The sequence below is a fragment of the Halictus rubicundus genome, chromosome 9 (assembly GCF_050948215.1).
Source record: "Halictus rubicundus isolate RS-2024b chromosome 9, iyHalRubi1_principal, whole genome shotgun sequence".
Taxonomy (NCBI): Eukaryota; Metazoa; Arthropoda; class Insecta; order Hymenoptera; family Halictidae; genus Halictus; species Halictus rubicundus.
In genome coordinates this window covers 17,602,345-17,623,562 of record NC_135157.1, presented here as the reverse complement: position 1 = coordinate 17,623,562, position 21,218 = coordinate 17,602,345, and the positions used below count along the sequence as shown (strand labels likewise).

The 21,218-nt window shown below is 47.0% G+C and overlaps 1 protein-coding gene across 1 annotated transcript in view; it reads right to left on the bottom strand.

Moving 5' to 3' along the window:
- The window catches only part of Shaker (potassium voltage-gated channel protein Shaker), a 267,533-nt gene extending 257,854 nt beyond the window's left edge, over positions 1–9,679 (bottom strand). The window contains exon 1 of the mRNA XM_076793390.1: positions 9,405–9,679. Coding sequence (XP_076649505.1) covers positions 9,405–9,571 — 167 coding nt within the window. The 5' untranslated portion in view covers positions 9,572–9,679. The remainder of the gene's footprint in view (positions 1–9,404) is intronic.
- Between the last annotated feature and the right edge of the window lie 11,539 nt (positions 9,680–21,218).

Genomic DNA, 21,218 nt, shown 5'->3' with positions numbered 1-21,218 from the left:
GCGTCGGCGGCGTCTCGAAATATTTCTCGACCCGGCCGTCTCGCCGGTATAATCAAATGAATTCCCTCTTTTAACGCCCGATATCAATATCTCCGGCTTCCCTCTATCCGTAAGAGGCGAAAGAGGTCCACGATTTCATTACACGGCCCGGATCGAGGATGGAGAACGGAAGGGCACTCGAGAGGAGAGGAGAGGAGAGAAGAGCGCCGTTCACGCGACCATCCCACCGGAGAAAGAGTTGCCCGTGTACCTTATCGAGAGCTTGTCGGCTCGACTCGAATTATTTATCTCGCCGCTCTCCTCGATTTCAAGAATCCCCTCCGAAAACGAAGAAATAAAGGGATCCGGTCGGAAACTGATAATCGCGGCTTTAACGCGTTCCAAATACCTCTGAACCATTCCAGCGACACGGTGTTCGAGATAATTAATTTTTCTGGAAGGTAGTGGGAGCTCTACTCAATTAAAGATGAATCCGGAATATAGAAATTTCCTCACTCTGTGATGAACTGTTACTTTAGGGACAATAGAAAAATTACAAAAAGTACCGTCAACAATGTGACGAAGCATGGAACAGTCTTCGACATCATCAATTGTAAAGTGATAATTATGGTCTTCCACGTAACAATGTTCCTCGAAAGTATCCCGACAATCCGGTCCGATAATCTTCGACCACGATCAGTGTGTCCGGTCTGACGATAAGCAAACAGTTTGAAGAAAGCCGCGAGTCACAACAAAAGAGATTAGATCCCCGGATCGATCGAGAATCGTGTCCAATATAACCGGCACCCTTATCCCGGGGAACAAAAACCGCCCTCGACGATCTGTTCCGATGGGCCAGATGGGAGAGAGAAAAGAGAGAAGAGAGTGCTGTCTATGGAATCCTGGTCGGCTCGTGTTCTCGCGGCATTGTCGGCCCGGAAAACTCCGCGAACAAGCATCGGCCTCTTTGTTCCGCTTTCGTCTGGTTTTCAACGGTTTTATGCGGCACCGTTGCGTTGCAAACGCGAGAGCCGCGCCCGTGCGTTGTTTTTTCCTCGTGCAACAATGCAACGCCGGTTGCAGCTCCGCCACTTCCTCCCATTGGCGTAGCACGCCTAGTCTCACGCCTCCTACTTATTCTTCTTCTCTTTATCTTCATCTTTCTCTGCCACAATCTACGTTGAAACACTTCATTTACCAGAAGCCTATTTGCAGGTATCATTGTGCCAAAGGGAAGCTTAAAAATGTCCTTTTATATAAAAATTCTAATTGAAATTTATTTAGCAGGAGCCATAGGGGTTTCAATAATTCTACTAAACGAATTGACTAGATTTCCATTAACAGAGATGGGCTGTTGGTTCACGGTTGAATTTGCAAAATGAAAATTGTTCGTAAAATCCGCAGCCCAGTCTTAATCATTCGATGCATTTGTGACAATCGACTGCTCCAATGTAAAATCGTTGATCCATGCATGCGGCTGTAACAATTCGATCAGCCACGGTAACAATCTTTCTGTATCGAGCTATAAACATAAACAGTGAGCAAATGTAATGGTAAAGTAAACGCAGTGTGAAAGCGAGTACAGTGATAAAATGCTTATCCCGGAGGGAATGACGAAGAGAACAAGAGGAGGAAGAATTGAGAGAGACGGATATGGAGCTAAAAAGAAAGGAACAGAATGAGAGAATGAAGGAATGAGCGAAACCAGCGGAGTTTCGCAGCATAGTCGAAGGGTTTAGGTCGCGGCAACGGCAAACAAGACGGGATAGCTGGTCGCGCCGGGCCGGGCCGAGAATATACGTGTGCTCGGTTGCTCTACGCGCCGACTAACAATGCTTCCCCGCTACTATTCAAACTCCTCCGCGAGACCTACTTGCTTTCTGATAAGTATTAGGTCAGCGAGAACACACACGGACGCCTCGCACCGAGCCACGTGCGACAAGAGTCCTACCATTGGTTAAACCCCAGCAGCTGGCTGGTTTCACGCCTAGCCTAATACCGGCGCCAATGATTTTCATGACGCCCCGTACGACCACCATACCTAAGCATCCTAATCTTCACACAGACGCTCTTGACGCTTTCAGTATGGTTAATTCAGTTGGAATTTCTTACGTGAAAAATCCGAAGACCACCTTTCTGTCTTGAAAATTGCAACGAAGAGACTCGAATCGAGAAATGCAACGTGCAACTGACTCGATTGACACGTCTGCAGCAAAATCTGTGCAACTCTCGTATACTCGATAGAAATATTGCACGTCGGGTCGGGCCGGCGCGGCGCGGCGGTTTTATTTGAGCGAAGAGCGGTATTCGTGGAACGCGCTGCTAAAGGACAGGTTAACTGTCCGCGATCCTACGGGGGGGGGGGGGCGGAGGAGAGGGCGGTAAAGAATTCACGAGTAGAGTGGCTCGACGCGTGTGTCATCGTTTCGTCGCTTTGTGCGGTCGTTTCCCGTTAGTTGCCAGCGACGCCTCTGCACGACGGAATCACGATCGTCCAGCGCTTGATGCGACTGTCTCCGTCGCGTCGTTGCGAAACCGTGTTACTTATGGAACGATCCGACATCTTTTCAACGAGTTTCCGCGTCTCGATATAAGCGAATTCGGCTCGAGCTTTTCCCCCCTTCCCATCGTCCTCGAACGTGGCCAGGGATTTTGGTCACGTCCCCGCGACGAAAGTTATACCCTATTTGGTAAAGCTAGCCCCTTATTTGCCTAATTCGTACCTCCCCCGCCACCCTGACCCGCGGCAGCCCGTATAACGCTGCTGGGCAACTAGGGAAATTCAATTTAGGAGAAGGAGTCAAACTTTGAACTATGGGAATTTTTTCCGATTTATCCGGGAAACGGATGCGAACTTTTCTTGCGTGCGATGGTTCTCTAGACTCCTCCGAATAGAATGGTATATTTTCGAAGATGTTTAATGTTGCTGAAACAATTTTTTAAGGGAGTAAGATGCCCTGAGTACCGGGTAGCACTTGTGCACCGATCGAGCTGAAGTATGGTTTTCTTTAAACATTATTTAAACGTGCTTAGCTATTTATAATGTCACTAAAAAATATACTGTTGTATTTGGGAGAGTCCACAGAATCGTCCTGTGTCAGAAACTTTCGCATAACTTTTCTAGTTGAACGAGAAAAAATTCATAAAGTTGACAACGATCCGACTCGCATCTATTCGTCATCTAAACTGTCGTTCACTGTCGCGTCTATGACACTGGGAAAGCAGAGATGCCCGTTCGGAAGTGCCATAAGTGGAAATGGCGGCAATTTATTCGACCTAAGCGACGAACGGCCTAACTTGCCCCCGCAGACGATTCAAAGTTTAAAGCCCTCGAGGCTTTTTATTATAATTCTTTTCATGTAGGAAGCAGCAATTCGGATTGGCCGTTGTTTACCGTTTCGAACGACGGTAACGCGACGGTCAAGCGATAAGATCCATCGGGGCTGACATACGACCGCGTTCAAGTTTGAACGATCGAGGAATTATCGCGTCGATTTGAAGCGCTGTTATGAGGCTATAGCAGATATTGACCCGACCCCGAGCGTTTCCGGGTGTATCGTACTGACGAGCGTGCATCGCTATACGCAGGGAGCATTATACTTTTCCGATACGCGTGACTTGCGCTGAATTGCGGGACGACTCAATGGAGGCCGGAAAACTTTCGTCTGACTTATTTAACGCCGGAACTACTGGCATCGTTCAAACCTGGAATTCCGAGCGACGCTTATTTACAAAAGCGAAAAATTACGACTTTTACCGGGAATTGCTCCCTAAGAAAGTATCAAAATTCAAAGGAAAATCCTACCTCTGCCAGTTTCTATCATTTTTTAAAGTCCTACAATATTGACTTTTGTTTGAATATGTTCATACTTCCGCTTCATCTAATTTCCGAGTCTGCAATCGACTCGTTAATATTTTTAACGTGGTTTCCAGACCAGAATGAGCAATTCTCGCAGACCGAGCGCGCCAGGCAAAGACCGACAGGCACCCTGGTCGAAGGAGCGTTACCCAGTTAGGCGAATTGTGCGAGGCAAACGATATTCCCTGCAGGAAGCCGGTCGTCGTTAGTTGGCTCGCGTTTAGCCCCGTTTTCAGATACAGAAGCCGGGGTACGACGACGACGGCTTTCATTTAGCAGCTCCCGACGCGACGATTCTTGGCGTAAACTCATTAGGGACCGGCCCAGGAAAGGACAGCCGGCTTCCCTTTTCGAGTATCCACGTAGCCTGCGTTTCCCATGCAAATTCGACCCTCGATTTTCCACCGGACAGCTAATTTCTGATATTCCACGCCCGGCAGCTTGTCCCGTCCCGCGAACCTCTTTCACACGACCCCGCGGTCCCAGCAACGATAATTACTCACGCTGCGACACGGCAATTTTTCCCTGGGAACTTCTTTCTTTTTTCGCGCGCCATTCTTCCTGCAGATTTCGCCTTCGCAGGCGCTAATTCACGGAGACGGCGATGGCGGAAATAAAACGGCGCCATCCTTGATTATGAAATCCTCTTTACGCTCGGGCTTAAAATACTACCAGAGACACGATAATCTTTCAGTCTGAGGTACAGCTTGTAAATACGGTCGACCCTTTTGTTCGTTTTACGTGGAAAATACAAGCTTTTATTCTTAGAGTTTTATTTCGGAAACTGGCCCCGATTGTTCAAGAGCAAACAAAAAGAAGAGTTCTTTAAAATAATTATCTTCCACAGCTGAACTTCTCCTTGAAGCAGGACAATGAAACAGCACTCGATTCCTCGAGACTGTACACCTTTTCTTTTCTTTCCGTTGGAAAGTCGTGCAAGTGCGGCTCGGATAAATGCGAGGCATTCTGCCGAGCGGCAATGGAAGTGTTCTTTAATTGGAGGCGCGAAATTAGCGTAATCTTGTTAAAAAAGGAAACGTGGGGGTCGTTCCCGATGAAGGAACGGGGATCGTTCCCCGGGTCGAATTGCCGTCATCTCGTTCGCATCCATGGCTGCCTTCGCTAACTGTAATCCTTTCCTTCCGTACGACTTCGCCCGGGTCGGGAGGATCGTTAGCTGGTCCACGAAATTCCGGTCAATTTTCTCCGTGGAAAGCTACTGACACGACCGACCGCCCTTCGATAACCCCCACGCTGATATTTTCGAAGCTGATCCTTTGTGTTTTTATCTGCTCTGTGAGCGCGAATTAACTCGGTCTCGTTGCTACAATTTCCAACGAAATTTGGAACTTTTTCGATAAGTAGATTATCTTGCAATAGATGCGATTTTCTAAGTAAAGAAGTAGGATAAGAAAAGGTTAAGAGCCACTGGTTTAGGGTATGCATTGATGTAATTGCTTGAGGACTTAAGTAACCCGAAGATTTAATAGGTATTGAAGGTATTAATTGAGTGGCTATGCACATTAAGCTACCTGATTTTGTCAGAATTTTGCAAAATTATTTCCAATCAGCTCGATCTCAGAATAAGTGTTATAGTCGGAAATTAAACGACATTTCTTATACAGAGACTATAAATAATGTAGAGAATAATATTAAAAATTACACTAGAATTACATTAAGAATTATTCAAGTGGCTGTATTTCCGAAGCTTTGACATTTCGATTCATTAAAATTCCTCGATACACTTGACAGGATGATTGTGCGGAGAATAAAATTAATAATCGTATCAGAATTGCATCAAGAAATATACATTAACAGCATTATTTAAGTAGCTGTATTTCCGAAGCTTTGACATTGCGATTCATTAAAATTTCCCAATACACGACAAAATGATTGTCGAGTTTGTCGATACTGTCAATATTGTCAATACCGATCGCGAAGCTAATTATCACAGTAGAAAATCCTTCTCCCCGAATCTACCGGGAGGGTCCTTTAAAATTGATGAAACGTGAACCCGTTATCAATTTTCTTATCAGATTCTACTTTCTACTTTCTACTTTCGGATCAGCTCCGCAGAACAATAATTTCGTATTCGCGGTAGGTAGAAGATGTCCGTTAATGAAACTTTCTTCGATAATCTCGGACAAAGCATCGACTGACAGGAAAAAGTTAGTTTGGCGCTGGCGTTTCGCGACAGCCTTTCCCGAAGGTTCGATCCCGTTCGCACAGCTGCAGACCGGAAAAGTCAGATTATCTCTCGGCCGAAGAACCGTGTTATTACCACCAAATTAATTCCGCCTGTTGTCGGTCGGTCGAGTTTTAATTCGGCGCCTCGTTCTGTTTATTTATGGATTAAATTGTTACCCGGCTGCGCGCGCGGATAATAATATACGGAACTGTAATTGCGTATAATGATTGGATGACACGTTGAATGTTTGCGTAAATATTGGTCGACGAGTGTTCCGTCGGTTTGATAAACACAAATAGTCCCCGAGAACAGCCGGTGATAAACTTTCGCGTCGTTGTATTTTATTGGCCGTTACTTGATCGACAATGTTCATGCTAATTCTCTCGAGCCAAGTCGTATTCCCCTAACGGCTAAAAGTGCTCCTCCTTTCTGCAGGAAGGAACAGGTGGGACAGAGTCGAAACAGAATGAACAATAGCGGTGCAAAATGGTAAAAATATTCGAAGAGCATCAGAGTATGATCACGTTATTTCTTACAGATAAGAATAGAAGTGAAATAAATTATTTTGTGAAAGCCTAGTTGAGACAGGATTTTAAAAACGATGAAATTTCCTTGAATGATTTAAAAACAGAGCCAGAACAAATTGATTAAGTAAAACATGAACCGGTAAAAAACAAATAAATTCTGGATTGTCCAGAATGAAAATCGATTCGAGTTCCAAGCGACGGAACGGATAAAGGGGAGGGAAATAATTAGCAGTTTTAAAAATAGCTCGAGCACAATAAATCTTTCTAGGCCGGAAGATCAGCGACGAAACGGCCGTGGATCGTCGGCCGATTGCTCGACCGTGAATGATTAACAGTTCCGCGAGATAACAGCCGTGCATTACGTTTGATTAGCCGAGATAGAATCGCGGCCATTTAATTCGATCGCGGGTTTAATCGAAAGGGGTTACGAGCGAGCCGCTGAAGGGGACCAGCCCGGTTTCCCTGTGTCTTCGTTCATTAATTATAGGCGACGACTTATCGGAATCCGATATATACATATATATACATATCAGCCCCGGCTATTTTGTTTACGAAACGCGCGCGCGCGCGCTTTTAAAACAGCGCGACGCGATCGACGGATCTATGAATCGATGAGCAACACTTGACGACTCGTTCTCTGGGTTCACGGTTCCGCGCGTAATTGCGCAGCTGTTACGTTCTGACAGTTGTTGCTCGCCAAATCCATTCTTTTTTTTTTTTTTTTTGGTGAGTCTCTGTGCCTTTGATTTGTCCTCTCGGACCGTCGATCGTCATTTTCATCGGTTCGTTATCCTTTCGGCACTTCCCTCGGACTTTAAATCACATTTTTTGAACGATGCGCCAACGTGTTGCATTTTTTTTTCTCTTTATTTTTTGAACGTGTCAGATCAGTTGGTCGTCGCAGCGGTGGGACCTTGGATTTGATCGAATTCATCGCGAAACTGCACGGAAAGACGAAACAATTTTACTGCGCCTCTTTCCGTACTAATAGGAAAATTTTTATTCACATTTAATCAGATTATAGGGAATTTTTAGAATCAAGTGGAGATCAAAATCTTCTCGAGTTGTAAGAAATAAGAAAATAGAAGTTTCATTCTCCCTCTGTTAATTTCAATTGTCTCCAATTTATTTTCTACAGTGTGTCTCAACAAAAAGGACCAACTATATTCTTAATTTTTAATAATTCCCTACCATATGAAATTCTTGTCGTCAGACTCAGTTCATTCGAAATTCGGAAGTGATCAGAGAGCAAATCAGTGAATTTCAGGTCAGTGAATTTCAATTGGCAGGTCAAGGGCCAAAGGGCCCCTGACCAAGGGAATTTTCGGAGTCCCTACGGGCTGCAGTGGCCGAGTGCATCGTTACCACCGAGTGCACACGGCTCCGCAAAGTATGTCGAATATTTCGGATAGCCGGCACGCCTCGCGCACCCGTCCGTGTCTATATCGCATAAATACTTCAGATGCCTAATACATCGGCCACGTTCATTTCCACCGAAAGAACATGTGTCTTATCGATCGTGACGCGGCGCATTTATGTGCTTCAACGGGAAACGCGAACGCCTCGCGAGCGAGCGAGCGAGCGAAATTCTGCGACTAAGTTCGATTTCCACGAGCGAAGTAACGTGTCCCGAACAGCTTATCGGGTAATCGGTCCTCTTTACACGCGGAACCATTTTGTGGGCGGATTATTAATCGATAGGATTTCCATATCCGCACCTCCGATATTTCTTCGATATTCTACGCGGAATCACTATAGAAGGATATTTCCACTGTCACTGGTTACTCATTCCCGACGCATCGTATGCTCAAGACTCATGTTGTTTCTGGTAATTGCCCGTGTGTATGTGCGTGCGTTGAAACAATCATCGGTTCGAGTAATTTCGAGTCCCCGCCTCTGCGGTGAAGGTTCGAAAGTTCTGATTCGATTTCAGGACCTGAATTGTCCGGCAACGAGACGGACAAAGAGTTCCGGGTAGCCTAATCTACAGAAACGAACTATTCCGTTCCATTTCCCCGAGACACGTAAGCCCGTGAACGTCAGTTCGATTCGAAAATCAGCCATCAAGCCGCTCGTCGTTCTCTCGGGAGCATCGTATACACACATTTGTGTCAAACACCGAGAAGCTACCCTCTCGAGTGTACACCAGAGCTATAGCGGTTAGTATACCGGCCGGCAGTCCAATACTGGCCGAACGCGACCCGCTAATACGTAAACTGCAAATGGCCCTTGTCTTAATTAACCTTCTCTGGTTAATAAAGTGCTCGAGTGCGCTCTCGCAATACGAAAACATTTGTACACGTGCTATTTCACCCTAACCGCGCCATCCTTCCTAACTGCGATCATACGAAAAGTGTTCCCGAGGTGATCTAATTGGTTTCCCAGCAGAACCTTTCAAGGATTTGCATATACGTTCGTGCACGCTCCTACATGATATCATTTCTAATGTCATTATTATTCTTGTTCTCAGAAAATGTGTATCAATGCACCATGTGCGTGTAATACTCGAAGAACACCCCCTAGATATTCTCCTTCACGATTTCAACACGTTCGCTACCAGAATTTGTTTCGCTGTTCACCTTCATGGTTAAAGCGTTCGAAAGCAACTTCTATTTCTTTCTGAAATATTGCAAGAATTTAGCAGAAGAAAATCGTGAAATCTCAAATAAGAAATTAATTTGTCTACGCTTAAGCAAACTGTGATATTCTGTGATGATCTGTGACGGTGGTAGCGAACGTGTTATAAAAACGCTTTCAGGTTGTTGTGGTTGGAAACTAGTCTCATAGCACTTTGACGAGACGCTGTAAATTTGATAAAAGAGGGAGCATAATAAAAATTGTCTGAACTCACTGATTGAGCGCCCGATCGTTGCTGCCAGTGGTCGCAGATCCCTGAACCCCTGAGGCGGCGGCAGCGGATCCCGAGTCGTGGTGCCTCCTCTCCTTGTGGACGATGCCCATCAACTTCATCCATGGATTGTTGGCCGCATGGGCGCCCATGCCGCCGCTCTGCCACATTGCGCTCGCCAGTCTCGCTCGTTTCACGGGAGCCCTTCCTGGGCTCCAACAGATCCTCTAACCTGCTCGGAAGCACGGCCGCTTCAAGCACAAACTCCCTCCCCTCTAGCTCTCTTCGCTCTGACTCTAGATCCGCTGGATCCTGCTTCTCTAGAGGGCCGTGGTCTACAGGCGGCTCGACCACGATCTGGATCTTGATCCTCTGAGCTGGGGCACCAACTTCGCCTTCGCTCGGCTTCGCTTCGACTTCGTTCGGCTTCACTTCAGCTTTGGCGGCGCCGTCCTCCCGGATTCGCGGACGATCGATCTCCAACTTCCTGGGCGCAACAGTGTCCTCGAACGATCGAGACTCGACCGCTGAAGAGTCCTCTGCACCCTGTGCTCCTGTCACCTGAGCTTTGGTCACCCGTGCCCCCTTCGCTCGAGCTTCGATCACCTGTGCTTTGGTCACTGAAGAGTCCTCTGCACCCTCTGCTTTGGTCACCTGTGCTTCGATCAGCTGTGCTCCGGCCAGCAGCGGTTTGTCCAGTTGCAGAGCAACGAGCGGGCCAGTGAAACAGTAGGCTAAGAAGAGATCATGCTCGAGGGGAACGCGAGAGAGACGCGGCCACCACCGTTGCACTCGCTGCACTCGCTGCACGCGTTCACAGCGGTCGGCAGGGCTGCAGCCCGGCCCTGCGAAGGTGCGAGGTGCCTCGATCGGCCCCGTAGGCTCCCTAGCCCGCCACTCGAGCACCTCCACCATCTAATCCTCAGTTGGTTGACAAGCTTTCGCCGCCCCCGCACCCGCGCTTCACCACAGATTCAGTTCCGAGAGGATTTCAACACTTTCCGACTTGCTCCCCCTGGTCCTCCTCTCTGCCTCCAGGGTCTCCGAGAGCCTTCCACCGATCGATCCTAGAGCGATAGGACCACCGGCGAGTAGCAGGTGACTCTTTCTTCTTCTTCTTTTTCGGTCTGTCTAACAACCCCCGGCTCTTTCTCCTTTTCTTCCACTTGCTCGCTCGAGGACCAGCCGAACCCCTTCTTCTTCTTCTACCCTGCCGCCTGCCCCCCTTCGGGAATAACGCCGCTCTTCCTGGCTCCGTGTCGTCGTCTCACGGTTCTTCTTGATTTTCGCCAGGCCCCGCCTGCGGAAACAGAAAATTCTTCGTTAGCAAACGCTCCTCAGGCCACCGTCTACTACAAAGGTTCGTACGAACAGCTAAAAGTTTAGGGGTTTCGATTGGGAAGCTGTCGGATTTAGCAATCTTAACCCTCCAACCACCACCAGCCACTAAAGTGGCTTCCCACTAACTGTAAGTCGCTTTTTGGGACAAGGAGCCGCTAAAGTTGCTCTCCGTTAAGCAACGCTTTCGAACCAAGTGCACCATTAACCCCTGTATCTAATTTTCCAGCCCACCCAGGCAACGTCAAGTTAGGATTCAGAACTCCGACGGATTAAACAGAGCCGATCACACTAAACCTACCGAGCATTAAAATTGGCTAGTGCGTATTGTCTCAGAAAAATAACAAAATTGAATTCACTTAGATTTCGTGGGGGATTCTTATTATAATATACGCTTGAACAAAGAAATCTATCGAATCGACTCTCATTAACTCTAATAGAGTGTTTTATCTTGTAATTTTCTAGAACTAGGAAAAGGTGTTTCGCACCTCACAGGTCGACCGTTCCGCTCTGTTTCGCAAGACCGACTGACTCCGCGTTTTCGTTTTTCCTTTTAAAGCCTTCTGACCGATTCCCCCCCCCCCCTCTCTCTCTATTTCACGCAATTACCTAGGTCGTCCACATACACGCGTAGAATCGTACACGCACGAACGCCCCCTCCTTTGTTCTGTTTCGGGTCCTTTTAGGGTTTAGACCAGGCTCAGACGGACGGATTTGAAAGGATCGAACAGTGCAATTCTACAGGCTTGTTCGATCTTGCAGGAGAAAGAGAAATAATAGAAAATAAAAACACATTAGTACAAGAAGAAGCTCGATAAATTTTCTTTTAAAGAATAACTTCAGAAAAAGTTTTTGCGCCATATTGATTCGGAAAAATCGTTGAATCATTAATGAAATTGAGAAACTCTCAACTGCTGGTCTCTGGGTTTTTGAAAATTAGCAAAATTTTCTTTTTAGAAAAGTTGCAGCGCGAGTGCACACGGGAGACCAGAATTTTTTTTCCAGCAGACAGGAGACTCCCGAATCGGCAGCCTCTTCGGTGTCGCCCATCGATCGCGCGACGTCAATTTCGCGTGCCCGGTGTAATTTACGTTCTAATCCCGCTGTCAGGTGGCTGAACGAGAGACGAGGAGCCAGGTCGTTGCTCTGGGCGAGCGAAAGACTGCCGCACCGAATCGTTGAACAAACAGTCAGCGTTAGTTAGGCTCGAGCACAAGGTGGCTTTATAGTTAAAGAGCTGTCGTGCGGTATATAACTCTCGCCGGGGATTCTGTTTGCGAGAGCGCAAGTCGGGTTTCTTCTATTCAGTGCAACTAGGTCTGCCAGCCCCTGTCCGTTTACTATTTCGACGCGTTTGCTACGCGAACCCCACGGTGCCTGGTCGATTATCAATTCGCCAGACGTTTCTACCAAATTACTCGATTCTTTGACAGCGCGCCTTTCACTCTACTCTACTCTGAAAACTCGGTTTCGATTTAACGCGAAAAAATGCGACCATCCCATGTACCACTGGAAACGCAGGAAAATTTTTCTCGCGAATGAAACTACTGTGGATTCGAAGATTGAAGGTTCCAGTTTGTCACAAAATTGAAAGAATTGGTCTACGATTTTTGTTTTCAATGAAAGGTACACCATGAGCGGGACCTTGGTCCGCGTGTATCATCGTGTTATCCTTACTCGGGACTTTAGAACAGTTCGAATCTGAATAAGTTCGTCAAAAATCGGCAATTTAGTTTCTAACAATTTAAAGCAATTTAAAGCTCTTTGGAGGTGTAGTGCTTCAGCCGGAATTTAGACAAATTGTTCGGAGGGATCGGCAGAAGAGGATGCCGCGAGAAGTAGGTGAGTTTCCCCCATCGACGAGTTGAAGATCCCCCGAGCATCAAGGACCGGCAGCCACGCAAGGTAATCAAGGTCGTGCCTTGCGGGCTTGTGACTTGAAGTGTTTCGTTGGCGAAGCCCGGGCACCGCGTTGACACTTTCCAATTGTTGCTCCGTTAATAGCATCATATTGATTTCGAGTTAACAGGACGATCACCAATCCGTGGGCAAAGGCAGAAGCGAGGCCAGCGATAAGGTTTCCCCACGCGAGGGATCTTAACCGCGTACTATGAAATTCATCCTCGACTTTAATCCGATCGTCGTCGTCGTCGTCGTCGTCGTCGATCGGTAACCAAACCAGAACACGAACAACTCGTTTCTCTCTCCAGGTTCCGATCGGCAACCGAGAACTTCGTAAACCGAGCGCGGGACTTTCGAACTTTGCCATAACCTTTCCCGAGAAGAAACCGGTAGACACAACTTTCCCGAAGACAATTAGATTGTACTACTTCCGCCGTTCCGGGAATCGAACGATATATATTCTACAGTGTGTCCGTTCAAAGAAATTGTCTTCGTCACCTCGCAAAACGAATTTGTGAGGTTTGCTTTTTCTAAAAATATTAATTTTTTCATGAAATATTCACTGATGCATTCGTGACAATTTTCTGATCAAAATGAGTCCCATCATGCGACAAATCGGAGCACATTTTCTTGTCCGATTGCACCGATGCTCGATCGATGAGTTCGGATAGTAGAGGTTTTACTAAATCGTGTATTAAACGAGTAAATATGATGCGAATTGCATCGTGCTTGGACTCTTTTTAACCAGAAAAGTGTCAGGAATGTACTGGTATAGGTTTCATAGAAAAAGCGTGGAAATTGAAGAAGTTATGTTAAGAAATAACGTCTGTGGACGATGCAAGTGACGTTTCTGAGCGTTGTAAGGCTGAGTGAAAAAGGTTTCGCGAGAAATATAATTGCTCGATGTTCTCGAGTGTACTCGAAAAAATAGTAGTGTTGGCACGCGAGGCTCCGAACGTTTGTCAGCTGTCCGGTTTGGCGCGACCACCGCCGTGCGCGCGTTCGGAACATCATGGTAGATCATAATGTTTGGAGCGCGCTATATCACCGGACGTGTTTAGAGGTTTGTGAGCAGGCGCGCGGGTGTTCTAACCGGGCGGCAGTATCGCGGCCGGGCTCGGTGCTTCTGACACTGATTTGATTCGACTGACAAGCCGAGACGTTTGCAACCACCCGTTCACAGCTGAAGCTCGAACTGTTTCTCGCTGGCAATTATCGGGATCCGCTGGCAACGGTTCCGCCAGGCTTCCCAGTAATTAGACGGAAGTTCCGGGACTCCCTGGACACAGAACCCTAGAAACAACTCCTTGTTCAACCTGTTAATCCAACGAAAGTACTGTTTGCTTTGGCCAATTACCGTCCGGTAACACACGAATTTGCGAAACGAAGAATCCCGTGGCTTGCAACGGCGCGATTTCAAAATTCGAAGTCGCAAAGTGGCCGAGTTAATTCGTTCGAACCGGCGAACGGGTTTACGATAGAGCAATGTTTACACCCGAGCTGCTTGGTACAATGACCCGATCGATTTTCCACGCAATCCTACCGCGCGGACTATCGCGACCGGCCTATTGTTTCGAAACGTTCACTATTCTTCTTGCCGGCGCGAACGCGTCGAGGTGTAAAGAAAACTAGCACCTTCGCGGATATATTCGCGGACTTTTAGCTCGCCGGTGCGGAATAATCGTGAGCACCAGTCGCTATAGCGTTCCGCTAAAGAGAAACGCAACCTGACATTCTAGTTTACGACAAAAGTTGCCGATCAATTATCCTAGCGGTATTTTTACAAATTGCAACATATTTTCCTGAATTAAACTGCTGTTTGGAAGACTCTACAGTATTTTATAGATACCTGCTATTTTTTTCTCATAAGCTATACAATTTTTATAAGCCCTAGAATTGTTTCGGAGATTCTGTAATTTTTATCGTAGAACCTACTGTTTTTTTTTTTTTTTTTTTTTGGTTAGCTCTACATTTTTCCCGTAGGTTCTCCAACAGCCTTCTTACGGGGTCTACATCATTTTTACAAGCTGTATAATATTTTTACGCGTCCCACGATCATTTTATGGATACTACAATTTTTTACTTAAGTACACAAGTCTTTTCAGAAGGCCTACGATCACTTATAGACTCTAAAGTTTCGTCGTAGGCCCTGTGAACCACGTGCTTAGCATACACGAGCGCATCTCTATCAGCGACGATCATAAATGCATAGTGCTATGTGTCCTGTAATCATAGTTCGTCGATCTTATAACCGCTCCGCCCTTTCGATTGCGATCTAACCGGTAAGTTCTAATGTCGGTTCGGTAATTTATCGTTCGGTAACTTTCCAGGGAATTACAAGAATGTAAATCAGGACAGTTCCGGAAAGCGGACAACTCGTAGATATATTAGACGAATTGAATGACACTTTTCAATTATTTTTGACTCGCTCGATTGATTAGAGGCATAACTCCCGAAAATCGACTAATTTTATTAGTCTAATAATAATATTTCGATGTGCACGAACCGAATAAGACAAATGTCGAGTGGATCGTGCTCGAAGCGTTCGCCAGGAGATGGACTCGACGTAACAAGGGGTTCATTTGCATGGGGACGTCGAGGGAGCGTGGTCTGACGAAGACAGAGTCGGAATGCAGAGTCTCGCAGGGAAACCCATTCCATTATAATTCCAGCGGGTAAGTAGCGCGATCGCCTCGGATCGATGGGATCCGAAAGGGGAGCAGAACTCGTCCCGTGTGCCGGCGATTAGGTGTACAAGCTCGGGACTCGTGTTCGAAGCCGGGGGGGCCCGTGTTCCCCGTGTACTCGAGAGCAAAATCATTTCACGTCGCGACCCACTCACGCGAACTACGCCGACGCTTTCGGGAACTTTCGCGTACCTGCCGGATGCCGGAGAGTTTCCCTCTTGGCCGACGACGAACGAAAGACGATACATTTTTCCTGGCGCAACACGAAACACGCGACTACCCTACTCTCTTTCTCTCCCTCCCTCTACCTTTGCTTTCTACAGCCCTCGCCACCCTCGTTACTCCGGTTACTACCACTCGACGAAAACTCGTTCCTACTTTTGCAGGACGTTGCACGCCAACCCGGCGAAGGGGCCGGGCTCTCCTTCTTTTGTTGGGAAAACGAATCGTCCGACGAACGTGCGGCCACGAGTTCTTCAGCGTCGAAGCACAATGCGTCGAGCGATTCGACAAAACTGTATTTTCCTGGCTTTTGACCCGGTATTCGATTCGAAAGAATTTCTCTCGCGATTTATCATTTTTACAAGTCTATCCGAAAGAAATGCGGAGCCTGCAAAAAGTTGCCCGTCCACCGAACAAATTACAGAGCACGTAATCGATCCTGCCCGGTATTATTGACAGGGGAAGACAACGGAACGAGTGCATCCCGGAATGAGACAGCTCGGCGCAGCTAGATGCAGCACGGCGTAACGGGGGTGGTTTTGCGCGACTGGGTTCTTCGGTAAAAACAAGTCGGGCCACCGGTGGCTTGTAAATTCGGCGTGTCGCGCGTACCCGGGATCGTTGCCGGTGAATTACCGCCACGAGAAATGACATTAATCCCGAGGAGAAACGAATTAATTCCCCGGGATTTGACCCGGCCCGAGCCAGGCACCGGGGACAATTGCTTGTTTCGGTAGAGGCGAACGCGCGGCCCTCGAAGCTGTCGTTTAATTGAGATCGACCTGTTCGAATTTTCGAATTGCCGATCGTTTGAATGTCGCAAGGAATTTCCCGGCGAACGAATCGAACCAGACGCGGGATTGCTCCGGAAAATGGTGAATGTAACGCGGCGTGTAACCGCTCCGCGAACTGTGCCCCCCCCCCCCCTCGTCGAAATTGCTCGTGACTCGGTTTTATGGAACGGATTGCCTGCTCGTTGCGTTGTTGCGTGCCGTCGCGTGCCCGACCACCGCCACCCGAGACTCCAATGAACTTTTCTGTCGCGCAACTTAATGCACAACTTGAAATTGCTCTTTTAACTCTGGCTTTAAGACCGAGACCGTTTCGAATTACGATCGGACGCGGCCGGGAAACGAGGGCCTGCTTGGCTGGCCGCGCGAGACCATCCTTGCACGCTCTGCGGGACGATCACCACTGAGAAACAATAGTCGAGCACGTGGGAAAATCGTTAGACCCTTCGAAAATTTCTTGAGACCATTAGAAAAAGCCTATGAAACTGGTACTTGACCTTTTGGAAAACTCTGTGGAATTTATGAACGAATTATACAACCCTTGGAAAATTTGTAGCGGCTATAAAACGATTCTAGAACCCACCAAAACTTGTATAGCCCGTAAAATGTTACGGAGGCTTCAATAAGAATAATTTTATCTACTCGACTACATTGAATCGTAGAAAGAGCTCAATACAAATTCTAAAGCTTGTGGATACTTATTAAAACGATTTTAGAGCTCGAAAGAAATTTATGGAGCATACGTAAACATTGTATGGTCTACAAAATGTTCCAAAGCTTGCTGAGAATTCAGAGTAAAAAAATTCTAGAGCTTACAAAAAAAATTAGCAGTCATAGAAACATTGAGAGAGCCTTCTTAAAAATTGTATGAGCTATGAAATGTTGTAGATTCTCCGTAAGAATTGTCTTGTACCGAAAAGAATCTGGCCAGGGAGGTTCAACAGTGATTTTTATCAAGGGAAAAGGTCTGTTGTGAGGAACCTAAAAACGCCATAAGCCTGCAGCAACCATGACGTCGCACGCGTCCTCCTTTCCTTAATAGGAGCGGAGGACCTTCTTTACGAAGGAAATAAATCATCTGGAGGCTTAGGCGACACGGGAGTCGCGCGCCTCGGTCGAATTTCCTCCGGTTGTATCGCGAGAACGTTTTGCTGGGAACCGAGACAGTTTTCTTCCTGTCGGAGTTCCGAGTTCCGCTCGAGCCGAGGAAGGCGCGCGGTCGCGTGATGTTTTCGTCCCGGCAGCCAGGACAACAAGGACGCTAGTCTCCACTTTATCTTCGGCCGAAACCTCGGCTATTATTACGCCGATTTCCAGATATTTTTAAAGGGGGATCAATAGTCCGTTTCCCGAACGGTGGTGAATCGTTCGAAACACGCTCGCTCGCGATTCCGTATGCATATCTTGCCTCTTCGACTTCGGCGGAGCGACGCGAGTCTCCATCGGCAATTCTACAGACCATTCCGGAAGCCACAGTTGTTCGGATTCATCGGCTCGGTCGATATTTTCGAGAAACTCGGTACCACTGTGACGGAGTAATTGCCGAGGGAAACACGGCCCGCGCCAGTTTCGGTAATTTTCGATTAGGGCCGGGGGAGAATCTCGCGGGAAGTTCGAAGACTAATTATAACCGGGGTCTCCATCGACCGGAAGTAATTGCCGTCGGTTATGGCGCCGCAGTCTCGCTCAAAGAGACGCCAACTCGTCGAATCTTACGCTCTCTTTTGCAACAGGACGATCGCTGCTTTGCATCGCGAACTTACACCGACTGGGTGTCGCAAACGAGCCTAACGTTCTCTAGAGGGAACCGCATTAGACTACCACAGAAATTATAAAAGCATTCTAGAACTTCTATAAAAATTGCAAAGCCTATAAAATATTGCAGAATCTCTGAAAGAACTGTTCGATCTACCGAACCACGTTGAATACTAAAAGAAGCCGGGTATCATAAATTCTATGAATAAATCGTAGAGGTTATGAATATGAAACATTTTTGGGAGTCGATAGCAAACTCTAACGACGCGTAAACTCTCTACTTCTACCAGTGTTCGTTTCTTCTATATGTCTACACCATCGTTTTCTGGTTTTCGCTGCAGCATTCGGTGCAGCATCCACAAAATACTTGTTATCCTCGAACAAAGAACTCTCGCGCAAGAACCAGCGCCGATGAATTATTACGATTATAATTCCCCGGGGGGTGGGGGGAACTTAACGCGAGTATTTACGACGCTCGTAGCTCGTTCGCGATACGGGTCGCGCGTGGAACTATTTTGCACGGAGGGGTTCGCGAAAGTACGCGAAAAATTCGTCGCATTCTTTACAGGACAACCCCGGCATTACCGTGTAATTGTTACGAACGATCTCGGTTCGTTGGTCCGGGAGAAGGTGTTTCGAGCGAGTCCCCAGGAAACTTTGGATTCTGGAGACGAACAGAAGCCGGAGACTCGTATCTCTCCGAAGCTCGCAGCAGCCGGTAGGCTTTAATAATGAACCACTTCAGAACGACTTCAGTTGACACAGTACCACGCCGAACGGCACAGATTGCGGAAAGATTGGGTTCATCCATTAGCGGAGAGTTCACTATCTCCGGCAAGAAATTGGGAAACTGTCCAAACTTCGCGGCTCGAAGCTTTTGTAGTGCAACTCGACTAATTCTTTCTCGCTAATTCGAAATTGCGGACCGTACCAACGATACTACCGCTCGGGCTTCAGTTACGATTTACATTCTACTCGGCAGGAATTTTTCAAACTTTCACTATTATTCAACGAGGTATTCGGGAAGGTGTACAAAATGTTTCAGCGCGGGAAACTCATTTTTCAAAGAGACACAATTATTTCTCTGGAGGCCCCTTTTAGCATTATCGGGTCAGTCGCTTCGACCGCAGTTTTCAGGAATTTTGTACGACTAAAACCGTTTGGTACAAATATGTAAATTTTTACTGTAATTAAATAAGGCTTTGAAGATTGCATACAAAAATTTTCAGCTCGGAAAACTCATTTTTTCGTGAGATACAGTAATTTCTTTGGGGGGCCTCTTTTCAAATAGATCAACTCTGGGTTAGTCTACTAAATCTATATTAATTTCTTAAAACTAAACCATTAAATATAAATTTGTACAACTTTTACTATAATTAAGTAGCATTTTGGAGAGTATGTACAAAGATTCTCGGCTCGAGAAACTCATGTTTTGGTGAGACATGATCATTTCTTCGAAACGCTGAAGTTCATTCTCTTGGAAAGTACAGAAGGGAAACGTGAGTAAAAATGTTTCTTGGCTAAACGGTTGATTTGTGAAATGTCTACTACGATTGGATCAGGGTTTGAGGGAGATACAGAAAAATGTAGCACACCAATTAACACGATACTTAAACCATGCCGTCTTCTACAACACCAACAAACACAGAAACACAGAGTGTCCGAACGTTAACGCGAGTAATTGTCCTGGCGACACAGTGCAGCGTGCATAAACGAGTATCCAGTAGTGTGGTCCAAGGTGGTGGCACATGTAGCGTGTTTCTCACCTGTTCCGCGTGTCGGACGAACGCAGCCGAGGAGATGAGCGACGAACCGGGGCAGTATTGCGTTGCGTGCAGCCTCTTCAAGGCTGTGGAGGGCGGTTCAAAGGGGCGGCGAGGAGTCGAGCTTGCAGGCGTTAAATCGAGGGCTGTATACGAGCCACTCGTCTTTAGAAACGTTCAGCCACCGTCACGGCGTCGCGAGCGCATCTTGCCGCGCACACCCGCGCCGATAACTATGATAATCGTCAACCACCGAACACCGACGAAACAAACCCTTTTCGACTATTGCTCCCCGTAACTATTTTCCGTAATTATTATAAGAAAGCACTGATATTCTTCTGCCGATACAAAGTCGTCGTGTGTCACTCGCGTCGGATTATTCGTCGGTATTCCACAGCTTCTGCTCTTTTTCACCGGATGGCTCGCTTTACCGTTCACCGTTCACCGTTCACCGTGCACCGAAATCAACCCTTCTTCCGGTCCACCACCCCCACTTTACCACCTGGTTTTCACGTTCACCCTTTGAAACTATACCTCCGTTGGCCTGAAGCCAGCCAACCCGTCGTCTCACGGCCGTTGTTCCCCACGCAGACGAAGACGAAGACGAAGACGAAGACGAGGACGAGGACGACCACAACTGAACCGAACCACAAGCGAACTCGATTTACAGCCGCCGCCGCCGCCTTCCTTTTCCTTACGATCGACATCCCCGAGAGAGAACCGGCACGCCGATTAATCGCGACGGATAGGTCTTCGCCGTTTAGCCCGCTCGACCGGCATCTACGGATCAGTGAAACCAGTCAGAACAATCACTATACCCACCCTACACGCGACTATACGACTCCCCTTTCTGACAACGATCCCCCTCGGACCGCTTCTCACCCGCTCGCCTCTTCAAGGATCCGATGCGACAACGCACAGCTCGCTAGGACCGAGCATCGTTCGGATTGAATTTTGAAAATTATCATTTGTCTTCTTCGTCAATTGTACCTTGAATGGCGGCTCGAGTGGTTTTTAATATTCCTCCAAACGGAGTCCCGAAGACTTGTATCTGTTAGGAATTCTTCGTGACCGAACCTCTGAGGAAAAATTTTTGAAACTTTTACTAGCGTTCAACAAGGTATTGAGGAATATATACAAAAATTTTCGGCACAGAGAATTCATTTTCAAGGAGATACAATCATTTCTTTGGGGGCCACATTGTAGATAGACCAACAGTATCGGTTCGCTTCAGCCCACCTCTTTAGAAATTTTGTACGGTTCACTCGCCGAATATACATTTGTTCAAATTTTACTGTAATTAAATAAGGCTTTGTAGAGTATATACAAAAATTTTCAGCTCGAGAAATTCATTTTTTC